This window comes from Austrofundulus limnaeus, unplaced genomic scaffold (assembly GCF_001266775.1).
Source record: "Austrofundulus limnaeus strain Quisiro unplaced genomic scaffold, Austrofundulus_limnaeus-1.0 Scaffold1590, whole genome shotgun sequence".
NCBI lineage: Eukaryota > Metazoa > Chordata > Actinopteri > Cyprinodontiformes > Rivulidae > Austrofundulus > Austrofundulus limnaeus.
This window is the reverse complement of record NW_013953992.1, coordinates 8,464-27,913: the sequence shown is the minus strand read 5'-3', so window position 1 is coordinate 27,913 and position 19,450 is coordinate 8,464. Positions and strand designations below refer to the sequence as shown.

The 19,450-nt window shown below is 37.9% G+C and overlaps 1 protein-coding gene across 1 annotated transcript in view; it reads right to left on the bottom strand.

Annotated features, from left to right (window-relative positions):
* The window catches only part of LOC106535847 (glutamate receptor ionotropic, kainate 2), a gene marked incomplete at both ends in the record, with an annotated part of 39,447 nt that overhangs the window by 17,857 nt on the left and 2,140 nt on the right, over positions 1 to 19,450 (bottom strand). The window contains 1 exon segment of the mRNA XM_014032975.1: positions 4,895 to 5,076. Within this exon segment, the coding sequence (XP_013888429.1) occupies positions 4,895 to 5,076 (182 nt within the window).

The window sequence follows — 19,450 nt, the reverse complement described above, 5'->3', positions numbered from 1 at the left end:
ACACACACACACACACACACACACACACACACACACACACACACACACACACACACACACACACAGAGCTGGTTTCATTGCATGTCTTGATTGGTGGCTGTACTACTATGTAATGTGTAGAGGCATAGATTGTTATCAGGGCTGTAGTTATAGACTTAAATATAACAAACATCCACCAAAATGACAAACAGCCAAATAAAGCTAAAAGACTCAGCAAAATAATAAATAAAATCATATGAATTTGGCACACAGGGAAAAAAAGAGCCAGAAGGATTAAACACGATTCTATAGATGTGGAACATCTGGATCAAGGGCACAAGCAAATCCCCAGCCCACTATACAATGCTAAACTGCGATTTTGTGAAAGAAAATGTATTGAAAAAAACATCACATTGTAAATATAGCCCTCACATTGTTCGAAGTTTTGCATATTGTCTGTCCTGCATGAGTTTTAGACTAAGATTATCTTAAATTAGGAAATGGTAGAGTTGTAGACATTTTGGTCAAAACTTGAAAATAGCGTGACAAATCTTATGCAATATTGCATTAACTTGTGATCAGTTAGCACTTTAGGCATGTGTTGTGAATGACTGCAACCACTTTGACACCAAAATGTTGCTTAATATTGAGATGATGCGTTTTTGATTGGCTGTGGAAGCCCATCTTGATTTGGGTAGATTTTAACAGGTAATCAGTTACAGCCAGAGGTAGGCAGTAATGAAGTTAATTTGATTGAGTACTGTTCTCAAGTACAGTTTTTGAAAATTTGCACTTACTACTAAAAAAAGCTTTTTACTTTTACTCCACTACAGTTTAACAAAAATAACACATTTTACTCCACTATATTTCTCTAAAGGCTTTAGTTACTAGTTACCTTTTTTTGGCCACATTTATTTATTTTGCATCTATTTTCTTCCTCTGACATACTGTGAAATTACACATTACACCCCTATACAGTAGGTGGCGATATGCAGCTCTAAAGAAAAAGAAGAAGAATTTCTGTCCGATTAGTGTTGCCTTATTGGTACACTATGTATACTAGACATGTTTGTGTGCCTTTGTTTATATCCTGATTAGTCCTCCTGATTTAACAGACTTTAAGACTTTAGTTAGTGTATTAGACTTTTAGTGACTGTGATTTTAATGGATTTCTACCAAACAAACTTTGTTAAATTGTTTTGTACAAAAGTGTTTCTATTTTTATAGTAAATATTATTTTCAATTTAAAAAATCATGAGTATGTCTTCTGGATGGTTTCTTATTAAATGAAACGTTTCGTCTCTTCTACAAGAGACTTCTTCGGTCTGAGGAGTTTCAGGTAAAGTTTACCGTCCAGAAGACCTTCTAAACATTTTTTTAATACTTGGATTATTGGAATGCATCAGGACAATACTTTCAATTCAGAAAACTAGTAAAAATGTTACAAATAACTAAAAGGCTCAGTATGAAATGCTTCCCCCAAAAGTTAATATTAGGAGCTCCTTAATTAGTCACATAAAACTATTCTACAGCCGGGTTCCCACCAAATGCGTTTTGAGCAGCCAAATCAGCAAGTTTACATGCAAAGTCTATGGTGGACACACATCTAGGAGCAGCGCAGCGTGTTGCGGCATATTTTGGCAGTTTGGAGCAGTGCGCAAGGTAGAGATAAGATGCGGCAGAGCATTTTCCGTGCATGCGGCACGTCCAAAGCAGCTGCTGCTGGAGTTCAACAAATTAAACTTTGGCTGCTCGACATGCAGCAGCAACCAGTCGGGAGAGAATATTTTTTCAAGTGACGGTTTCATAAACCCGACACAGACGGACAGGGGTTTGGATTTATAAAACTTGTGTAGGCACAATATGAGCCCAGAAACTTGCGTACGCCACTTTTTATGCCAAGGTTGTGACTTATAAAATCCAAACTTGACGTGAAATTGTGCAGTGCCTCACGTCATCTCTGACCCATGCGTACGCTCATTTTGGAGACGTGAAACTGTGACACCGATGGTGAAGTGAGGAATTAGAGCCACACTATGTAATGATCACTGTCAGATATTTAATTTCTCTTCATAATCAAACTTAGATTTTTATTCAGCTTTATCATCAGCTTTCTTAACAGTAATATTTATGCTTCTGCTGCTGAGCCAGAAGGAACTTTGAAATTAAAAAAAAACTTAAATCTTAAATAAAAGTTCACGCAACTCATTAATTTCTTTCCTCCTCCTCACGACTCTGACCCACAGACCCCTCCCCGACAAGACACATTTCAACAGCACGACAGCAAAAGTCACGCTTTGGGTACATGCAGGGCGCACCCACCCTCACTAGTTTGGATGTTATAAAATGTTCACTTTTTAAAACACTGCATTTGTCACGCGTGGGTGTGGGGTGGTGGCTGTGGGGATGTGGGGGTGGGGGTGGTCTGCCGCAGATAACAGAGCAGAGAGGGGGAGGACGAGGGAGAAGAGCGGTGAACTTAAATTTATCTGACTTACAGATACTCTGTTCACGTGAGCAGCTGTCAGCACCTGTCATCCTCCAGACGCACGACGGAGCACGACTGAGCCAATCGCTTTTTTGACATCGATCAGCTGACTGATTTAAATACATCTTAACATTCATGAGGTACTTTGCATTGACTGTTTATGGTTGAGTGTGGGCGTGTAGAGGGCAGAACCTGAGGTGGGACCTTGTGCGCAAATTATGAAGCACAGCTGTGATCTATAAAGGGAAAATGCGGTGAAACATGCGTACGCACGGTTTTATAAATCTGAATTTTTTTTTGCGTACGCCATTTTCATCTTTTGGCCGTGTGTTCACTTTTAGCATGGTTTCCATGCAATCCTTTATAAATCTGACGACAGGAGCTTTTTAGCTGAAATCGACCATCTGCAGTTGGTGTTCTGGCTATCAGCACCGATGTGATGAGACAGCAGCTCACTCGGGACCAAAAAAAAAGAGAAAAAACCGCCATCAGCTTGCAGCTCCTGGAGTGGCAAAACTTAACCAAACAAACCGCCTCTAAATTATATGGTGAATTAATTAACTGTTGTGCATAACATTTGCTTGCTCTTTAGTAAATAAAGCAAAGCCATTTTATTCATTTTATCTTTATTTCAACTGTCATTAAAGACAGACCGGAAAAAAATCCAGGACGCTCCTCCCTCTACGCGCCTCTAGTCTGGTCCCAGTCTGGAAAAAAAAAAAGTCCTTCAGGGCGCCTCTAAATTATCTGGAGAATTAATTATCTGCTGTGCGCAACATTCGCTTGCTCTTTAGTAAATAAAGCAAAGTCATTTTATTTATTTTATCTTTATTTCAAACTTCAACAGAACGGAGAATGAACAAAGACGCTCCTCTCATTGCGCGTCTTCAGATGTGTTCAATTTGAACAGACATCTGTTGACAAGCAGCCAAAAACATGCATCATGAGTATTTTTGCTGCACAAGATGCGTTTGGTGGGAACCCGGCTTATGAAAGCTGTCCCAAGCCTTGTCCTTGAAGTGGTGAATATGTAGAGATTTTATGAGTTGACAGTTCTTGTAAAACGTGTATAATGGACTTCAGAGGTGTAGGCATTCACCCTGCAACCAGAGTGTTGCCCTTCCCCTTGGTGTGACTGTGATTGTGGTGGTCTAGGGACTGTAGGTGCAGAATGGCAGCCACACTTCTGAATGTGAATGAATAATGTATGAAATTATAAAGTGTCTTTGAGCATCTAGAAAAGTACTACACTGCAAAACCTAGATTATTGTCTAAATCCTCTCAAATGATGTGAAATAATCTGCCAGTGCAGCAAGACTTATGGATTTGGTAAGACTTCTTATAAATAAAGACAATTTTTAAGCTATCGAGATTGATAGCCTAACACACACCACTCTTACTTAGTTTATTAGTCTCACAGCATAATCAAAAATATTTTTTGGCTAATATAAGATTGTAAAACTTGGCTGGGCGGAAAATTTAGGCAGTGTATACTGTATCAAACTAATGCATTACTATTATATATTTGGAGTTACTTATTTGTCCAATATAGCAGGAAATTTTCCCAATTATTCTCAACAACACTCAAGTTAAATGCATTTGTCAAAAATCCTGTAAATTTTAAGTAAAATACATAAGTATTTTTTGAAGCACATATGTTGGTATACTTAAGTAATAATTTGACAGAGCAACTTTTACTTTTATTGGAGTAATATATGACAAGTACTTTGTCTCATATAAGAAAACTGAGTACTTTTTCCACCACTGGTTGCACATGCACAGACAATAATTATTTTCTGAGTTTCAACAAAAACTATCCAGTGGTTTCTGGTATTTTTCGAACAGAAAAAAAACAGGGTTGACTCTAACGGTCAAAGATGTCAATAAATACATTTTTTGCCACGGTTTTAGGCAAATATGGCATTATTATGCCCTTGAATTATGTGTTGGGGACGATACAAAGATACAAAAATTAGCACAAGTTTTTTCTAAATATCTGTCAAACTGCGTTAGAGTTATTTTTGTGTTTTCTTAGGTCAGTTGGCTCTGGTGGTCATCATAAAGAGGGCACAATGTAATGTAAGATACTAGATGATGAAACGGATGGTATGATCCAAATGTTTTATAGACAGCTAAAAGTCAGATCAAATATCCTTTTGTGAATTGTGCATTGCAGATAACGTTTCACTATGAGGAACTTGATTACTTTTTCAATGAGTACATTTTTATACTATTACCTTTACCTACTGTAAGTAAATATTTACACTGCAGTTCTTTCCTCTTTATTCATACATAGTGGATTTATCTTGTTTTCCATTCACACCTCATCTTGCATTCTGCTGTTTTCTCCACTTGAGAACTCAGCTGATCTTCCTCCACAGTTGGAGCACACACCGTGTACAGCTCCAGCAACACATCAGTACACACCTGCTTCAGGATCCCAGCAGCCATTTCATGGCCGCAGTCGAAGATGATATGAAACTCTTTCCCCCTTTTCATCTCCTTTAAAAGTGGCTTGGCATCCTTGGTCTCTGCAGGCAGCTGCCGGATCTTTAGGCGGATATTATACCGAGATGGTGCTTTTATAAGCTCCTGCAACCGAATCAGGCCTGTAAAGAAAACCGAAAAAATAAATACATTTTACTACCTTTTCCCCTGAAGAGCCATAACAGTTTAAAAAATAGCCAAACTGCAATTGCTTTGTCTTTTCCCTCCAGGGTAATCCATCTTCTAAAAGTAAGCTTTAAATATATGTTTCTTTTACAGTAATTGAGGTTGCAACAACTCCAGATTTATTATGTTAGGATTATAATTAGAGTGAAGATAAAAAAGCAAGAATATATTTCTGCTGTCACCTCTTTTCTAATGGCATACATGTTTCTTCAACACAATCCTTATACTTTATTTTCAATGCAAAGCACATTTTTACTGTTCATTTATTTTCCTTTGACATACCTCTGTCCCTTTTCCCCACACTATACCTGAACAAATGTTGTTTTTTTAAGAACACAATAGGATAAAGCAAAGCATCAAGTTATTTGTCAGTTTATTTATCAGATGATACAGTTGCTTTGTCCATTGTTTATCCCTAGTTTAATCAGAAGGAAATTTATTGAGGTTACCAGAAAGTGTTATTTTAGCTTGAATAAGGTTTAGGTGAAACATTAGCAACCCAATTTTTCCTTAATGTGTACTGTAAAATTCAGAAGGCATTTCACTTAAAATATACTTTAAAAATTAGAGTGAAGCAAAATCCAGAAGCTCCACTCATTACAAAAACTGTGGACTTTATGATGCATTATTCATGATTCAGTCAACACGCAGACAGCATTTATTGAAACTCACAGTTTCTAGCATTTTCTTTTTCATAGCCATTTCATGTTCTCCAGTGTATTGATGTTTAAGTCTCTTAGTTGCTTCTACATGTACACTGAGCTGCAAATAATCAAATATAGACATGCATTTTGATGAATTAATCAAAACTGATGCTAAAAAACATAGCACTTGCATTACCCCAACACATTATTTGTAAGTAGGGAGAAATGCACAAAAATAACATTGTCATGTAAAACACTAAAATTCTTCTAAGAGCACAGTTTATCTGTTCAAACATTTTGTTTGTGTTCATATTTCTCAATTTCTAGCGAGATTTAACTTTTTTAGACAAATGTTTATGCATGCCTAGTTTATCAGAGTTTTATTTATTTATTTTTGCATTCATTAGGTGTCCAAGCTGCAGACAGAACCATATGATTGCTTTGCTATGATTTATTTTTTTTTATATTATTCTTTTCCAATAAAACTCATTCTGCAGGTTAAACTGTAAAACATCAAAATAATTTAAGGTAGCATGACAAAATGACTACTTATAAATAAAAGTCAACATGTTTTGACATTATCTTTTAACGCAACATTTGCAGAAGCTGTAACTGTTTTGGTCAAACCTTAAAATAAATAAACATATGAACAATGTTGTACACAATTACAAGATACTGTATCAAATTTTGTAATATTGGTAAAAACTGTTAAAATAACTGAGTTATAGACCATTTTGTGTTAACTAATTCAGCCATCTTTAAATGGATTGATATACATCCAGTGATTTCTTTTTTGAGTTATATTAAAATACATCTAGTGGCTCACAAGATAATTTGCTAACAAGCAGGTAAACGCAAATACATGCTGTCAGTTGGAAAACCAATATCATCTGCCTGAATCTTTTAGTAGAGAGATATTAAATGGATGATTGTTTTAAGACAATCAATGAAAAAGAACCACTACTAAAGCACTGATTGGCTCAAATGTTTAAGTTCTGATGACAAACAGCTTAAAGCCAGGTAAGATTGATTCTTTGCTGAGCATGATCATGTGAATCTCTCCAGTCTAAAACAACAAATTATACTACCCTGTAGTTTACAAAAAGGAAGGGGATAAACTTACAGAAAACAAATTAAAGCTTGTTTATACAGTGTCTATGAAAAGCACTGAAACCAAATACTCACAAATGAGTCATTTATCAAGACAAAAAATGTTTTACTTTTTCTTGTAAGCAATATAAAAACTAGAAAGCCTACTTTCCTCAAATGACTGCGGCTGCTGATAGGGTGGTCAAAGATTGATCTATGGTGGGCATGGTCATTATTGGACACCCCCATAGCACTCAGTGGTGGATAAAATTGCTACCTTTGCTGACCAGGATCCAGCACTCTGAGCCTGGGCACCATGGGTAACATTCTGCCATTGTCCTGATGGATGGAATAAAGTTCATCAGTCGGCACTGAACCAAAGTCGAAGTCACAGGTGTTGATAGGAGGTGGAAGAGGAGTGTCTTGTTTGCACACCATCAGGGTGAATTTGAGATGGTCAGCATGCCAAGGCTGAATCATGGAGCCAAATGCAGATAGCAAGAAAATGTTTTCGGTCAGGAAGACACTTTTTTCTTCTGCCTTAATGTCCGCTGGTACATCCCAAGGTGGTAAATCTAATCAGACAAATTGGTGTGGGCATTCCCACCAAGCCAATCTATCAACTTCTCCAAGAACGATTCCATCTCACCAGTGAGTTCCAGGGACTGCAGCTGGCCCACGACCCTCAAGAATTGCTTGCAGACTGTGTCTCAGCTCACACAGGGCTAGAGTCTGAGTGCTGATAGTACGGCACATCCTTTCATACTGGTCAGGTAGCTGAGAAATTGCCTTAATAGCTGTCAATGCTTTTTTACAATACACCAGATGACCATAAGCCCAATCAGCAGAAATCCAGTGATCAAAATTCAAATATGTATAAATCTTCAGCATCCTCAAATCAGCCAAGCATATCAGTTTCCACATCCACAGGACAAGGATATATCCAGCTAGTTATCCCAGTCGAACAAAGGTCCCCCCTTGACCTGCCCTCCGATGGAAGAAAGTTGATCCAAATTTTCATTAAGAGACCAGTTAACCAAACCCATAAAAATAAAAATAACATATTCAGAAAAGTATGCAAAGAAAATGTTCGGCAAGCTAGAAATAACTCACAACAAGCAGGAAAGATTGGGGATGTAGGCGCAAAGGAAAAATGCGTCCTTCTCCACTGAGAGCAAGAGTAAAAGTTCTTAGCATGCTAATACAGGTGCTGGTCATAAAATTAGAATAGCATGAAAAAGTAGATTTATTTCAGTAATTCCATTTAAAAAGTGAAACTTGTATATTATATTCATACATTACATACAAACTCATATATTTCAAATGTTTATTTCGTTTAATTTTGATGATTACAAATGACAACAAATGAAAATCTCAAATTCAGCATATCAGAAAATTAGAATATTACTGAAGACCAATAAAAACAAAGGATTTATAGAAATGTTGGCCAACTGAAAAGTATGAACATGAAAAGTATGAGCATGTACAGCACTCAGTATTTAGTTGGGGCTCCTTTGGCCTGTATTACTGCAGCAATGCGGCGTGGCATGGAGTCGATCAGTCTGTGGCACTGCTCAGGTGTTATGATAGCCCAGGTTGCTCTAATAGTGGCTTTTAGCTCTTCTGAATTGTTGGGTCTGGTGTATTGCATCTTCTTCTTCACAATACCCCATAGATTTTCTATGGGGTTAAGGTCAGGAGAGTTTGCTGGCCAATTAAGAACAGGGATACCATGGTCCTTCAACCAGGTACTGGTAGCTTTGGCACTGTGTGCAGGTGCCAAGTCCTGTTGGAAAATGAAATCTGCATCTCCAAAAAGTTGGTCAGCAACAGGAAGCATGAAGTGCTCTAAAACTTCCTGGTATGTGGCTGCYTTGACCCTGGACCTCAGAAAACACAATGGACCAACACCAGCAGATGACATGGCACCCCAAACCATCACTGACTGTGGAAACTTTACACTGGACTTCAAGCAACGTGGATGAAGTGCCTCTCTTCTTTTCCTCCAGACTCTGGGACCTTGATTTCCAAAGGAAATGCAAAATTTACTTTCATCAGAGAACATGACTTTGGACCACTCACCAGCAGTCCAGTCCTGTTTCTCTGTAGCCCAGGCAAGACACTTCTGACGCTGTCTGTGGTTCAAGAGTGGCTTGACACAAGGAATGCGACAGCAGAAACCATGTCTTTCATACGTCTGTGTGTGGTGGTTCTTGAAGCACTCACTCCAGCTGCAGTCCACTCTTTGTGAATCTCCCCCACATTTTTGAATGGGTTTTGTTTCACAATCCTCTCCAGGGTGCGGTTATCTCTCTTGCTTGTACATTTTTTTCGACCACATCTTTTCCTTCCCTTCGCCTCTCTATTAATGTGCTTGGACACAGAGCTCTGTGAACAGCCAGCCTCTTTAGCGATGACCTTTTGTGTCTTGCCCTCCTTGTGCAAGGTGTCGATGGTCGTCTTTTGGACAACTGTCAAGTCAGCAGTCGTCCCCATGATTGTGTAGCCTATAGAACTAGACTGAAAGACCATTTAAAGGCCTTTGCAGGTGGTTTGAGTTAATTAGCTGATTAGAGTGTGGTACCAGGTGCCATCCATTTTGAACCTTTTCACAAGATTCTAATTTTCTGAAATGCTGAATTTGAGATTTTCATTTGTTGTCATTTGTAATCATCAAAATTAAATGAAATAAACATTTGAAATATATGAGTTTGTATGTAATGTATGAATATAATATACAAGTTTCACTTTTTAAATGGAATTACTGAAATAAATCTACTTTTTCATGATATTCTAATTATATGACCAGCACCTGTAAGTGGTGAACTTGTTCCAGCTGAAAAATGGGACAGTGATTGGGTTATTTAATTAAATTTATTGTTGTTTTAACATCCTTGGCTCTAAGAGAAAATAAATTTGAAGTTACGTTTTTGAAAAGATCAATGAGATTAATCTAAAAGTCTGCATACCTGCAAAATGAAGGAAAATCTATAAATTACAGACAATCTGTTGGTGTAATGTCAGCAGCCGTCCTCGTCCAGATGCACGATGGAGTGTGTATCTGAGCTGGCCAATTACTTTTGGTGACGTTGATCAGTTGACTCATTTAAATACACCTTAACATTCATGAGGTACTTTGCATTGACCATTTTTGGTTGAGTGTGGGCATGTAGAGGGCAGAACCTGAGGCAGGATCTTGTGCACAAACTCTGAGGTGCAGCTGTGATCTATAAAGGCAAACAGCTTGAAGGTGTGCATGTGCATTGTTTTATAAATCTAAATTTTATTTATTTATGTATTTATTTATTTTGCACACGACATCTTCACCTTTTGGCCGTAAGTTCACTTTTAGTATGAATTCTACGCAATCATGTATAAATGAGGTCCCATTTCTGTTCAGCCTCAAGTGGTTCTCTAGACGAATCCTGTCTTCTCCCAGCAACATCAAGGTTATTTTCGGCCTCCCAAATGTTTCTCCGACTAATACCCTCTGTAATTCTCCATGACCTAGTTTCTAAGTTTGTACACAAGTTATGTCAGCATAGAAAAGGGGATGGATTGACAGACCGGGGCCTTGTCTCCAGTTATGAGAGCATTGCTATAATCGGTTGTGGTGAAAAAATAAGGGTAATGTCTGTAATTTACTGGTCCATCTATGCTCCAACCCTCCTCTCTGGTCACAACGTATGGAACATGGTTGAAACAAGAAAATCCTGAAGCAGTTGAAATTAGAGACTGTAGGGTAGACAGGCTCAGAAATCCAAGGAAAGTCAAGGTTGTAAAGCAAAATGTAAATAACATCAAGAAGAATTAAAACAATTTGCAGCTCCCTGCAAATAGAGCAGACAGGGGACACACAGCTCACATGCAATTTATACTTTTGTGTTTAGTATTTATTTTTAGTATGCTGAGCAGTTAATGAGAACAGAAAAGTTGCAAGATGACTGAAAAGAAAACCTAAGCAGTCATGATGTTGTTCGGACTAAGTTAATAACTCGGAAAACAATGTCAATAAAATGTTAGGTCAAATCTAACTTTATGGAAGTAGATTATTTGCGGCAATTCTATTAAGTACAGGCCTAATTTTAGTTAAGAAATAAGACCTGTTTTTTTATGTAATATACAGCAGTTAAAGGTATAAAGGTAAAAAATGCAAATTTAGTGTTAAAGATGTCCGAGCATGTGGATCTTTTAATAAATGGCTGTTTGACCTCGATTTACTGCACTTACTAAATGTTTCCACATAAATTCAAAGTAAACCATGACCACACTATCGATGTGCCACAGTAGGGGTGCGCTGAGTGAGCAAAGCATCCACATCGTTTAAACAAATCATCGGCCAACTCACCTACCAGATGTTCAGACCTAGCAATGAAATTGCAAGCCTACAGAACCTTGTGCCAACTTTAAGAATGAAATGACAGGAAAATAGCTACCTCAGTTTAATAGAAAATGCATGCAAGTTTGCAATCTTTTTTTAAGCTGCTCCCTTCTGCAGGGATCGCCACCATGAGCAAACTTGAAGATTTGGCAGTTCTTTTACACCAGAGGCCCTTCCTGATGCAACCAGGGCTCAAACCCAGACTCAGTATCATGGGACCATGGCAGTGACCACCAAGCCACCTCCCTCAGGTTTGCAATCTGTGCATAGGTTTTATTAAACTACAAGTACAAATTTGATCATGTCAGTCTTTCAGTAAAAAAGAATTAGATAAACTTTAAAATTCAGTGGAACTGGGGGAAAAAATGGATTGTTGTCTGAATCAGTCCTATGTCCATTGATAGATTTCTGTGATGAAGAGAACATTGACAGAAACACATAATTCAACCAAATAAGATGGATTGTTTTTGTAATTTATGAAATAACATGAAATATGCTCAAATCTGGGTTTCAGGAAATCAGAGAAAAAAAATAAATATTTAATACATTTTGGTCACTGCTTCCTCAGATTGTGTGATGTGAGTGAAGATGGAAGATTGACTGGGCTTGCAAGAATAAACGCTTTTAACAACTAAAGAGTCATATTTGAAACAGAATGAGGAAGAGAACTAACGAGGACCTTCAGTAAACTCTTTAGAGAACAAATGGATGAGCCAAAATAAGGCTTGAGTTTTTCAAAGTCTTTATACCTTTATGTTCTGAATCAAACATCACTTTGGAAACAATGAAAAAAGACATGCACTTTTTTAAGCACTGCAAACAAGGGGTGCTGCAAGAACACAAAAGAGCCGCCAATAAAACCTTTTCTGTTTCACTAATATAGTTGGTGAAACATGGCAGCACTACTACTACTTCTCAGACGTTTCATCCCTTGTGACTTGGATGTGGTCAGTTGTTGGTTAAATTGTGATTTAAAATATTATGGTTCATTTAATTGTGTGATATATTAATGCTGTTGATCTGTGTTCATCCTAATTCATGGCCAGTGGATGGGAATGTTGTGTGTAAAAACACAGATGTGAATGCTTCTCTTTGTAATTTGTTTATTTAGCTTGTAGAGTACAGTTACTTTTACAAACTGCTATTATACAGGTGAGTTGGGGTAAAGGAGCTGGAGGTCCTGTGAAGAACAGGAGATTGCATAGTCATAAACAGGACAACACTTTGAAGGAGACTCTTTAAAAACCTGACTGCTGTACAGAAAATCAGTTCATGCTACTGGCAACTGTTTGTTAGTACCTTGTCTGTATTTTTGACTTCTTGCAAGTAAAAGAGAGCACAACCAGATCTGCTGCTTGTTCATCATTCCTTGTGTCTTAATTATTTTATCCAACATTGGTATTCTTAAAAATGCATACCAAACAAAGATGATGGGTAAATGTTCTTATTATGGCCAAGGTGGCTCCTTTTTTATTTATTTTTTTCAGAAAATTCATCTTCCAATGCAGTCATCAACATTACTGTAGGCAAAATAACTTTATCTTCTGGTGAACTTTGGTGCCTCAGGTAGTAGTAAGGTGGTTCCTTTTAACATGTTTTTGATCTTTCTCTTTACTTTAGAACTCAAACTGTTAAACACTACCCTGGCCCTTGCCTTCCTACGCAACTCCGCTCAATTCTAGTTTCCCTTCTCTGCTCCGTCTGGGATTTCTCCCATTGAGATGGATTTCGCTGGCAGATTTTTAGCCGGGCCAATCAGAGAACAGAACGTCAATTTTCTGCGCAGTGTCTGCTTGTAGTTTATTTTACCTGGGCCAATCAGAGAACAGAACGTCAATTTTCTGCGCAGTGTCTGCTTGTAGTTTATTTCACCTGGGCCATTCAGCAAACAGAAGGAGGAGCTTTGAACGACGTCGACTTTCTGCGCAGTCTGCTAATTAGTTTAGCAAGCGGCAGTGGAGGAAGTGAATGAAGCCAGTCCGTGTTGATAAGGCTTCAAATTAAAATAAATTTGTCTGACAAAGCAGCAGCTCTCATTTACAGTCGTCTCGTTTGGCTCAGTATATTTGTCCTCTCAGTGGGGTTGTTTACAGCACATGCGATTTCCGGTTAGCTTCTTAGCTTAGCCTCCGCCACAGCAACATACGTCGCAGCCAACTGATCCAATCATTTTAAACTTCAGCAGAGGCCACGCCTCCTGCAAGAAATCGATTCTCCTTGCATTAAGTCCAGACCCTTGTACGAAGCAAAGTGAAGGACAGAGTCTGGTTTGAACCAGGCTAGTTAAACACCAAAAACATACCAAAATCCACCTTTGCCTTAAACCCTTTTTAATTTGTTTGCAGTTGCTTGCCTTAATACACTTTATTCAATCATAAGGGAAATATTCTAGACTTTCTCTGAACATCATTCAACATTAATAAACTGCTATTATTTTTATCATATTAATTTGTTAAATGAATGTCACATAAACAGTGTTAAAAAGTAACAATTTTTTCCTGGTTTTTGTGTATAAATTTGGTATTTCCTCAAAGAAAACAATTCACAATCTGGAGTAATTTATGAGACTGAAAAGTGCATCAGTTTTAGATTTATACACACATCTGCTTTTTTATGGTGGTGCTTCAAGGCATCTTTGGCAGCATGACAGCTTAGTGGTTAGTACTGATCCCTCACAGCAATTTTACTCCTAAATGGTCCTGGGTTTGATCCCCAGTTTGGACCTTTGGTCTTTCTCTGTTGAGTTTGCATGTTCTCCTCATGCCGTGCATGGTTTTCTTAGGATACTCCAGTTTCCTCTTACAGACCAAAAAATATGCACACTAGGTTGCCTTCAGGCCCAGGCCTTTCTTGCAAAAAATGATCTGTGATCTCAGTGGGATTTGCCTGGTTAAATACAATTCAATAAATAATATGGTTAGATAGTTTATTAATTATTCACGGTGTATCCTCTACATATGCAAGTTTGGTTTTGCACACAAAAATAATGCTCTAAATGGTCATAAACAACAGTGTTTTTGTAAAGTTATGTTTTTGCCCTGTGATGGACTTGCGACCTATTCAGGGTGTACCCCGCCCCTCACACTGTGACTGCTGGATATGGGCACCAGTGACCCCCACCCCCCKCCCCCCGTCCCCGTGACTCTGGTAAATATATGGGTATAGATAATGGATAGATGTTTAATTTAATGATTGCACTCTCTTTTGTTCACATTTATTATTATTCATTAAATCTAGGAATTTTCCATTGAACCTACCCCATAGACAATTTTTGTTGAAAAAAAATTGCACTTACATTACGTAGTAACACACAGAACTCACAAAATAAAAACAAGCCAAAAAGAAAACAAATCAAAACACAAAAAGCAAAAAAATAAAAAAATAAAAAATAAAAAACATCTCCTCGGTAGTCCTTTTTTATCGCTCCATTCTAAACTTTTTTGCATATATGATCAGCTCACATTTTTAATTCAGTAATCAACCTCCCCAGTATTTATACTGCTAGATTTTACTTCTCCATTATCAGAGTGTCTGGTGTTTCCCTCTGATGGTCTTACAGCTTATCTTAGTGATGGGAATTATGGCTCTTTTTTGGGAATCAGATTATTTGGCTCAGCTCACCAAAATGCTTGCACATTTGGCTCTCAATTGTCTCTTCACTAAGTATGTCACTTATGAGGAGGCATTTGGGGGCTGAAAGAGCCATTTCCCTTTTGGTGAACTGATCCAATAGAAAAAGTGCTGAATTACCATCAGCCATTTATCTGTTAAGTTTAGCTACCATATATTAGGTTGGAGTGTGCTTCTGTAACTGGATACTGCTTGCCTGCATTTCAGTTTTATCCAAACCTCTAATGGTGTTTTTTATGTATTTTATTTGAACTGTATCATATCAACTTTTCTTTTAGATAAAGTCATCTTATAAGAAAGGCTTTTACCCCTCTGTTACATAATGTACAACTTCTATACTTGTTGCAATCAAGTGGATGATTGGACAATGAGCTATATCCTTATGTTGTTTTTACTCAAACAGAAATATTCTGAACACAAGAAGGAAACAGGAATAGACCTAGAGGACTAGTAATACATTTGCATATTTAACAGAATTTTACTCCTAATTAGCGCGACCACCATTAATCAAATGTTTATAATGTAAAATCTCAGTTTCTCACACACTGACTAAACCAGATGCTCTTGTAAATTCTGCACAGTGTGGGTTGTTGCATCTCTTTAAACGGGTGCAGAAATCTCCAGTGTCTCAGTTCACAGCACACCCAGCTGTTTGGCTTGTAGCATTATTTGTCTAATTTTTGCCTCCAGATGAGTGCAGTGCACTGTGGGAAAGCAGCCTGCAGCCTGCTGGATCACTGACAGTAAGTCTTTGGTACTGATGATCTCCCCACAGTGTTAATCCATGAGGCAGCGACAGGGCTCCATTTATCTTTCCCTGGACAGAGGAATGCAACACCTGTGGTTCACAAAATATCAGAAACATTGCATAATATAATCCAAGTAGAGGTTTGCTGTGATATCACAGTTTGCACTGATCATGTCAATAAAAAGGTAAAGACCTCATATTGCTAAAATGAATGCATATCACCTGCCACCATTCATGCCTGAATTTTAGTCTATCACCTTATGCTAAGAAGGGATTGGGTGGCTGCTGTTTTGGTCAAGCTTTACAAATGAAGTTTATGTGCGAGCTCATGTGATTTTGTAAGAACCAATGAGATGTGTTAATGACTCCAATTCCAAACTTCAGTTCAATATTTGTAAAATTCACTCAGTCATTGCCGAATTTGTTTCCTAAGTTCAGTGTTGGCCATCTTCAATTAAATTTATTCCAAACGTTTATGAGCTGTAGTTCATTAAATCTTTCTAGTAGTTCTATCCATATTTTACTAACATGCAGACATAGCTGGCTTCAATGGTTAATGGTAAAACTTTCACAACTAATTTGTCACGTTATCACTCAGCTAGCTGTGGTGAATGACTTTTAGCTATTACCACACTAAGTTTTAAGCCCTCTGCATGGTCTATCCGAACCTGCGAAATCTGCTCTCATTGTCATAGTTCCATGATGAAAATAGTGTCATTTTGTTCTCAGCTTTGAGTCTCCCGACCCTTCTTGTCACAGCCCCACAGATGAACTTCTCACCTCCCTTCACGTACCAATATATTATGTGATTGGTCAGAAGTTTGTGTTTATGATGAAAGCACTCGGATGCTGCATTTTGCAAACTACTCCACTTCCAGAAACTGACTTTTGCACCTGGAAGCAGACATTTATAAAGACAACGAAATGGTCAAAAACTCATGGATGGAGACAACTTCTGGAACTTTAACGGTGACAGATTTGTGTCCAAAGTAACGGCAGATATCAGAGTGGAAACTTTTTTTGGAGTAGAGATTCCAGCAGAAAGGAGCCTGTGCTGTGATGTGTACAGTAGCAAGAGGGGTTTCTCACAAGCTCATATCATGTATCTCATAGACAATGAAAGGTGTGTGTGAAAACAAACGTGGAGCAACAATGTGACAGGTCGTTGACTCGGCTGAGAATTCTGGGCCCTCCAGCTCAATCTATATCAAAATGGCCAATCAAGCTAACTGACCTTAACAAAACCACAGAACGACTAAATCTTTTATGTTTATACCCAGAAAATATGTGGGGTTAGGTTAAAAAAACAGAAAATGCACTTTGACTGGGAATAAGGTGATGCTGTTTTAGTAGCAGAAAGAATTTTGCTCCAGCCTAACCCTAATCCCTGCTTTAAACCCAACCCTTATCTGACTAACTTGTTTAACCCTAAACTCACAGCCCACCTTAATGCTAAATGAATGGAAGTCAATACAATGTTCTAGAAATATAAACATGTTTGCATGTGTGTGCATACTGTATTTGTGTGTGTGGGAGCAAGTGAAAAAGAGAGAGAGAGATCGAGAGAATCACAAACTACAAACACTGTGTTAACAAACCCAAGGTGAAAATACGTTATTGTTTTAAAGTTTGAATTGTTTGTTGACATTTTTACACTGATTCATATAATTCTGATTTAGAACAAAGGTTTTACAGGTTCATTATTCAATGTAGCACCAAATAAAAGACATCTGAATTCCTGAGTGTGACAGATGGTGAGAAACATGAGCAGATGGACTCGTGCTGATCCATGTAGATTCTCGCCTGATTTCACACATTTATAAAGAATTAGGAATAAAGTGGTACTGGAGTGCTCAGTATCCTTTCCTTGATTGACTTGGGCTTTATTTACTCACCAACAGTGATGACAAAATATTTTATTGTGGTACACTGAAGCTCAATAACATGATTTGAATTATTTGTTAAAATAATCTAAGTGTAATGATTCACTGTACTTGTACAAGTAACCTATAATGAGGACAGTATTTTTACTGGGCATAATTCACATTCATTCATACTCGAGACGAAGAGCACAACACAAGGAGAAACTGGGATATGTGACAGGATGCCAACATACAACGCAGAACTGCACTCTAATATAAGGACACACAATCTAAAGACACACAAACTTAAGAGCAGTTAACACAAACACAAATGGAACATGAACACAAAATGGAAAATAATTAAGAGAAAACACAAATCCTTACATACAAATATTTAAAAATGTGTTATTAAACATTATCAGTCATCTCTGTTAGCTGTTGAGAGTTAAATCCAACAGGTAAATGGTAAATGGTACRGAACTTATAGAGCGCTTTTCAAGTCCCTCCGGACCCCCAAAGTGCTTTACACTAACAGACATTCACCCATTCACACTCACATTCACACACTGATGATGGCAAACAACACTGTAGCCACAGCTGCCCTGGGGCACACTGACAGAGGTGGGGCTGCCATGCACCGGCGCCTCCGGACCCTCTGACCACCATCAGTAGGCAAGGTGGGTGAAGTGTCTTGCCCAAGGACACAACAACTGAGACGGCTGGATGGGGGTATTGAACCAGTGACCTCCCGGTTCCAGGACGACTCCCCTAACCACTCCGCCACAGCCGCCCTAAAATCTAAAATTTTGAGCAACTATCTACAAAATGTAGTTCTAGGAGTATGTTATGAATCAATCTCAGCTACTAGCACACCAACTTTGAGCATAAATATCTGTAAAACAGACTTATTTGTAACCATTTTTTGAGTTTTCAAAGATTATTTTAGCTGTGGCTGTCATTTTGTTTCGACTTCAAAAGTTTATCCTTTGTAGTTGTACATCCAATGATTACTGCAAATTTCATTAAAATCTGCCCAGTTGATATTTTGGTAAAAGGCTAAAACAGACACATTTGCACGCTCATGTACACACTGAGAGAAGTGCCTTTACCTTTTAGTGACAGGTGTTGAAGATCATAAGATAAATGGACTTTACTTATTTAGCACCTTTCTGTCCAACCAGGACACTCAGAGCACTTTATAATACAATCTGTGTGCTCATTTACCCATTCACATAGCACTCTACTAGGTGTCTACATAGCTAGCATGTACAAATAAACTGTGGAGACTAAACAGTGCTAATTACAGACACATCAGAGGGAAAAGACAGCTTGAACAGGGGGATCGAACCGGCAACCTAACGGTTCCAGGATGACTCCCCTAACCACTCTGCCACAGCCGACCCTAACAGATAAGTACCTAATAACTAATAACTGCAGTTTTCTTCCTGCAAATCCATACCAGAGTTTAACTTTGATCAGATTTCTGTTGAAGGTGTTTGTTTGTTTGTTTGTTTGTTTGTTTGTTTGTTTGTTTGTTTGTTTGTTTAAAAATTTGTCTAACTACCATTTGTATGAGTGGGCCTTTTCATATTAAAGCTGCAGTAGGTAACTTTTATATAAAAAGTATTTTTTACATGTTAAAATGTCACTATGTCCTGACAGTAGTTTTACTGTTTAACCCAGTTTAAAAAATCCATTTAGCTGCTCCTAAAACTCAGTTTAAATGCACACACATAACCAAACAATAAAAACTATATTATTAAAAATTGTCCCAGTGTGAACTGGGTTTAAATCTAGATACAACTCGTGATCATGTTTTCCACGTCTTAATGATTAAGTTCTAACAATGTTTTTACTGACAAGTACATTCTCTTCTATAAGTAATTTGCATTCTTAAAAGTGTGTGTGTGTGTGTGTGTGTGTGTGTGTGTGTGTGTGTGTGTGTGTGTGTGTGTG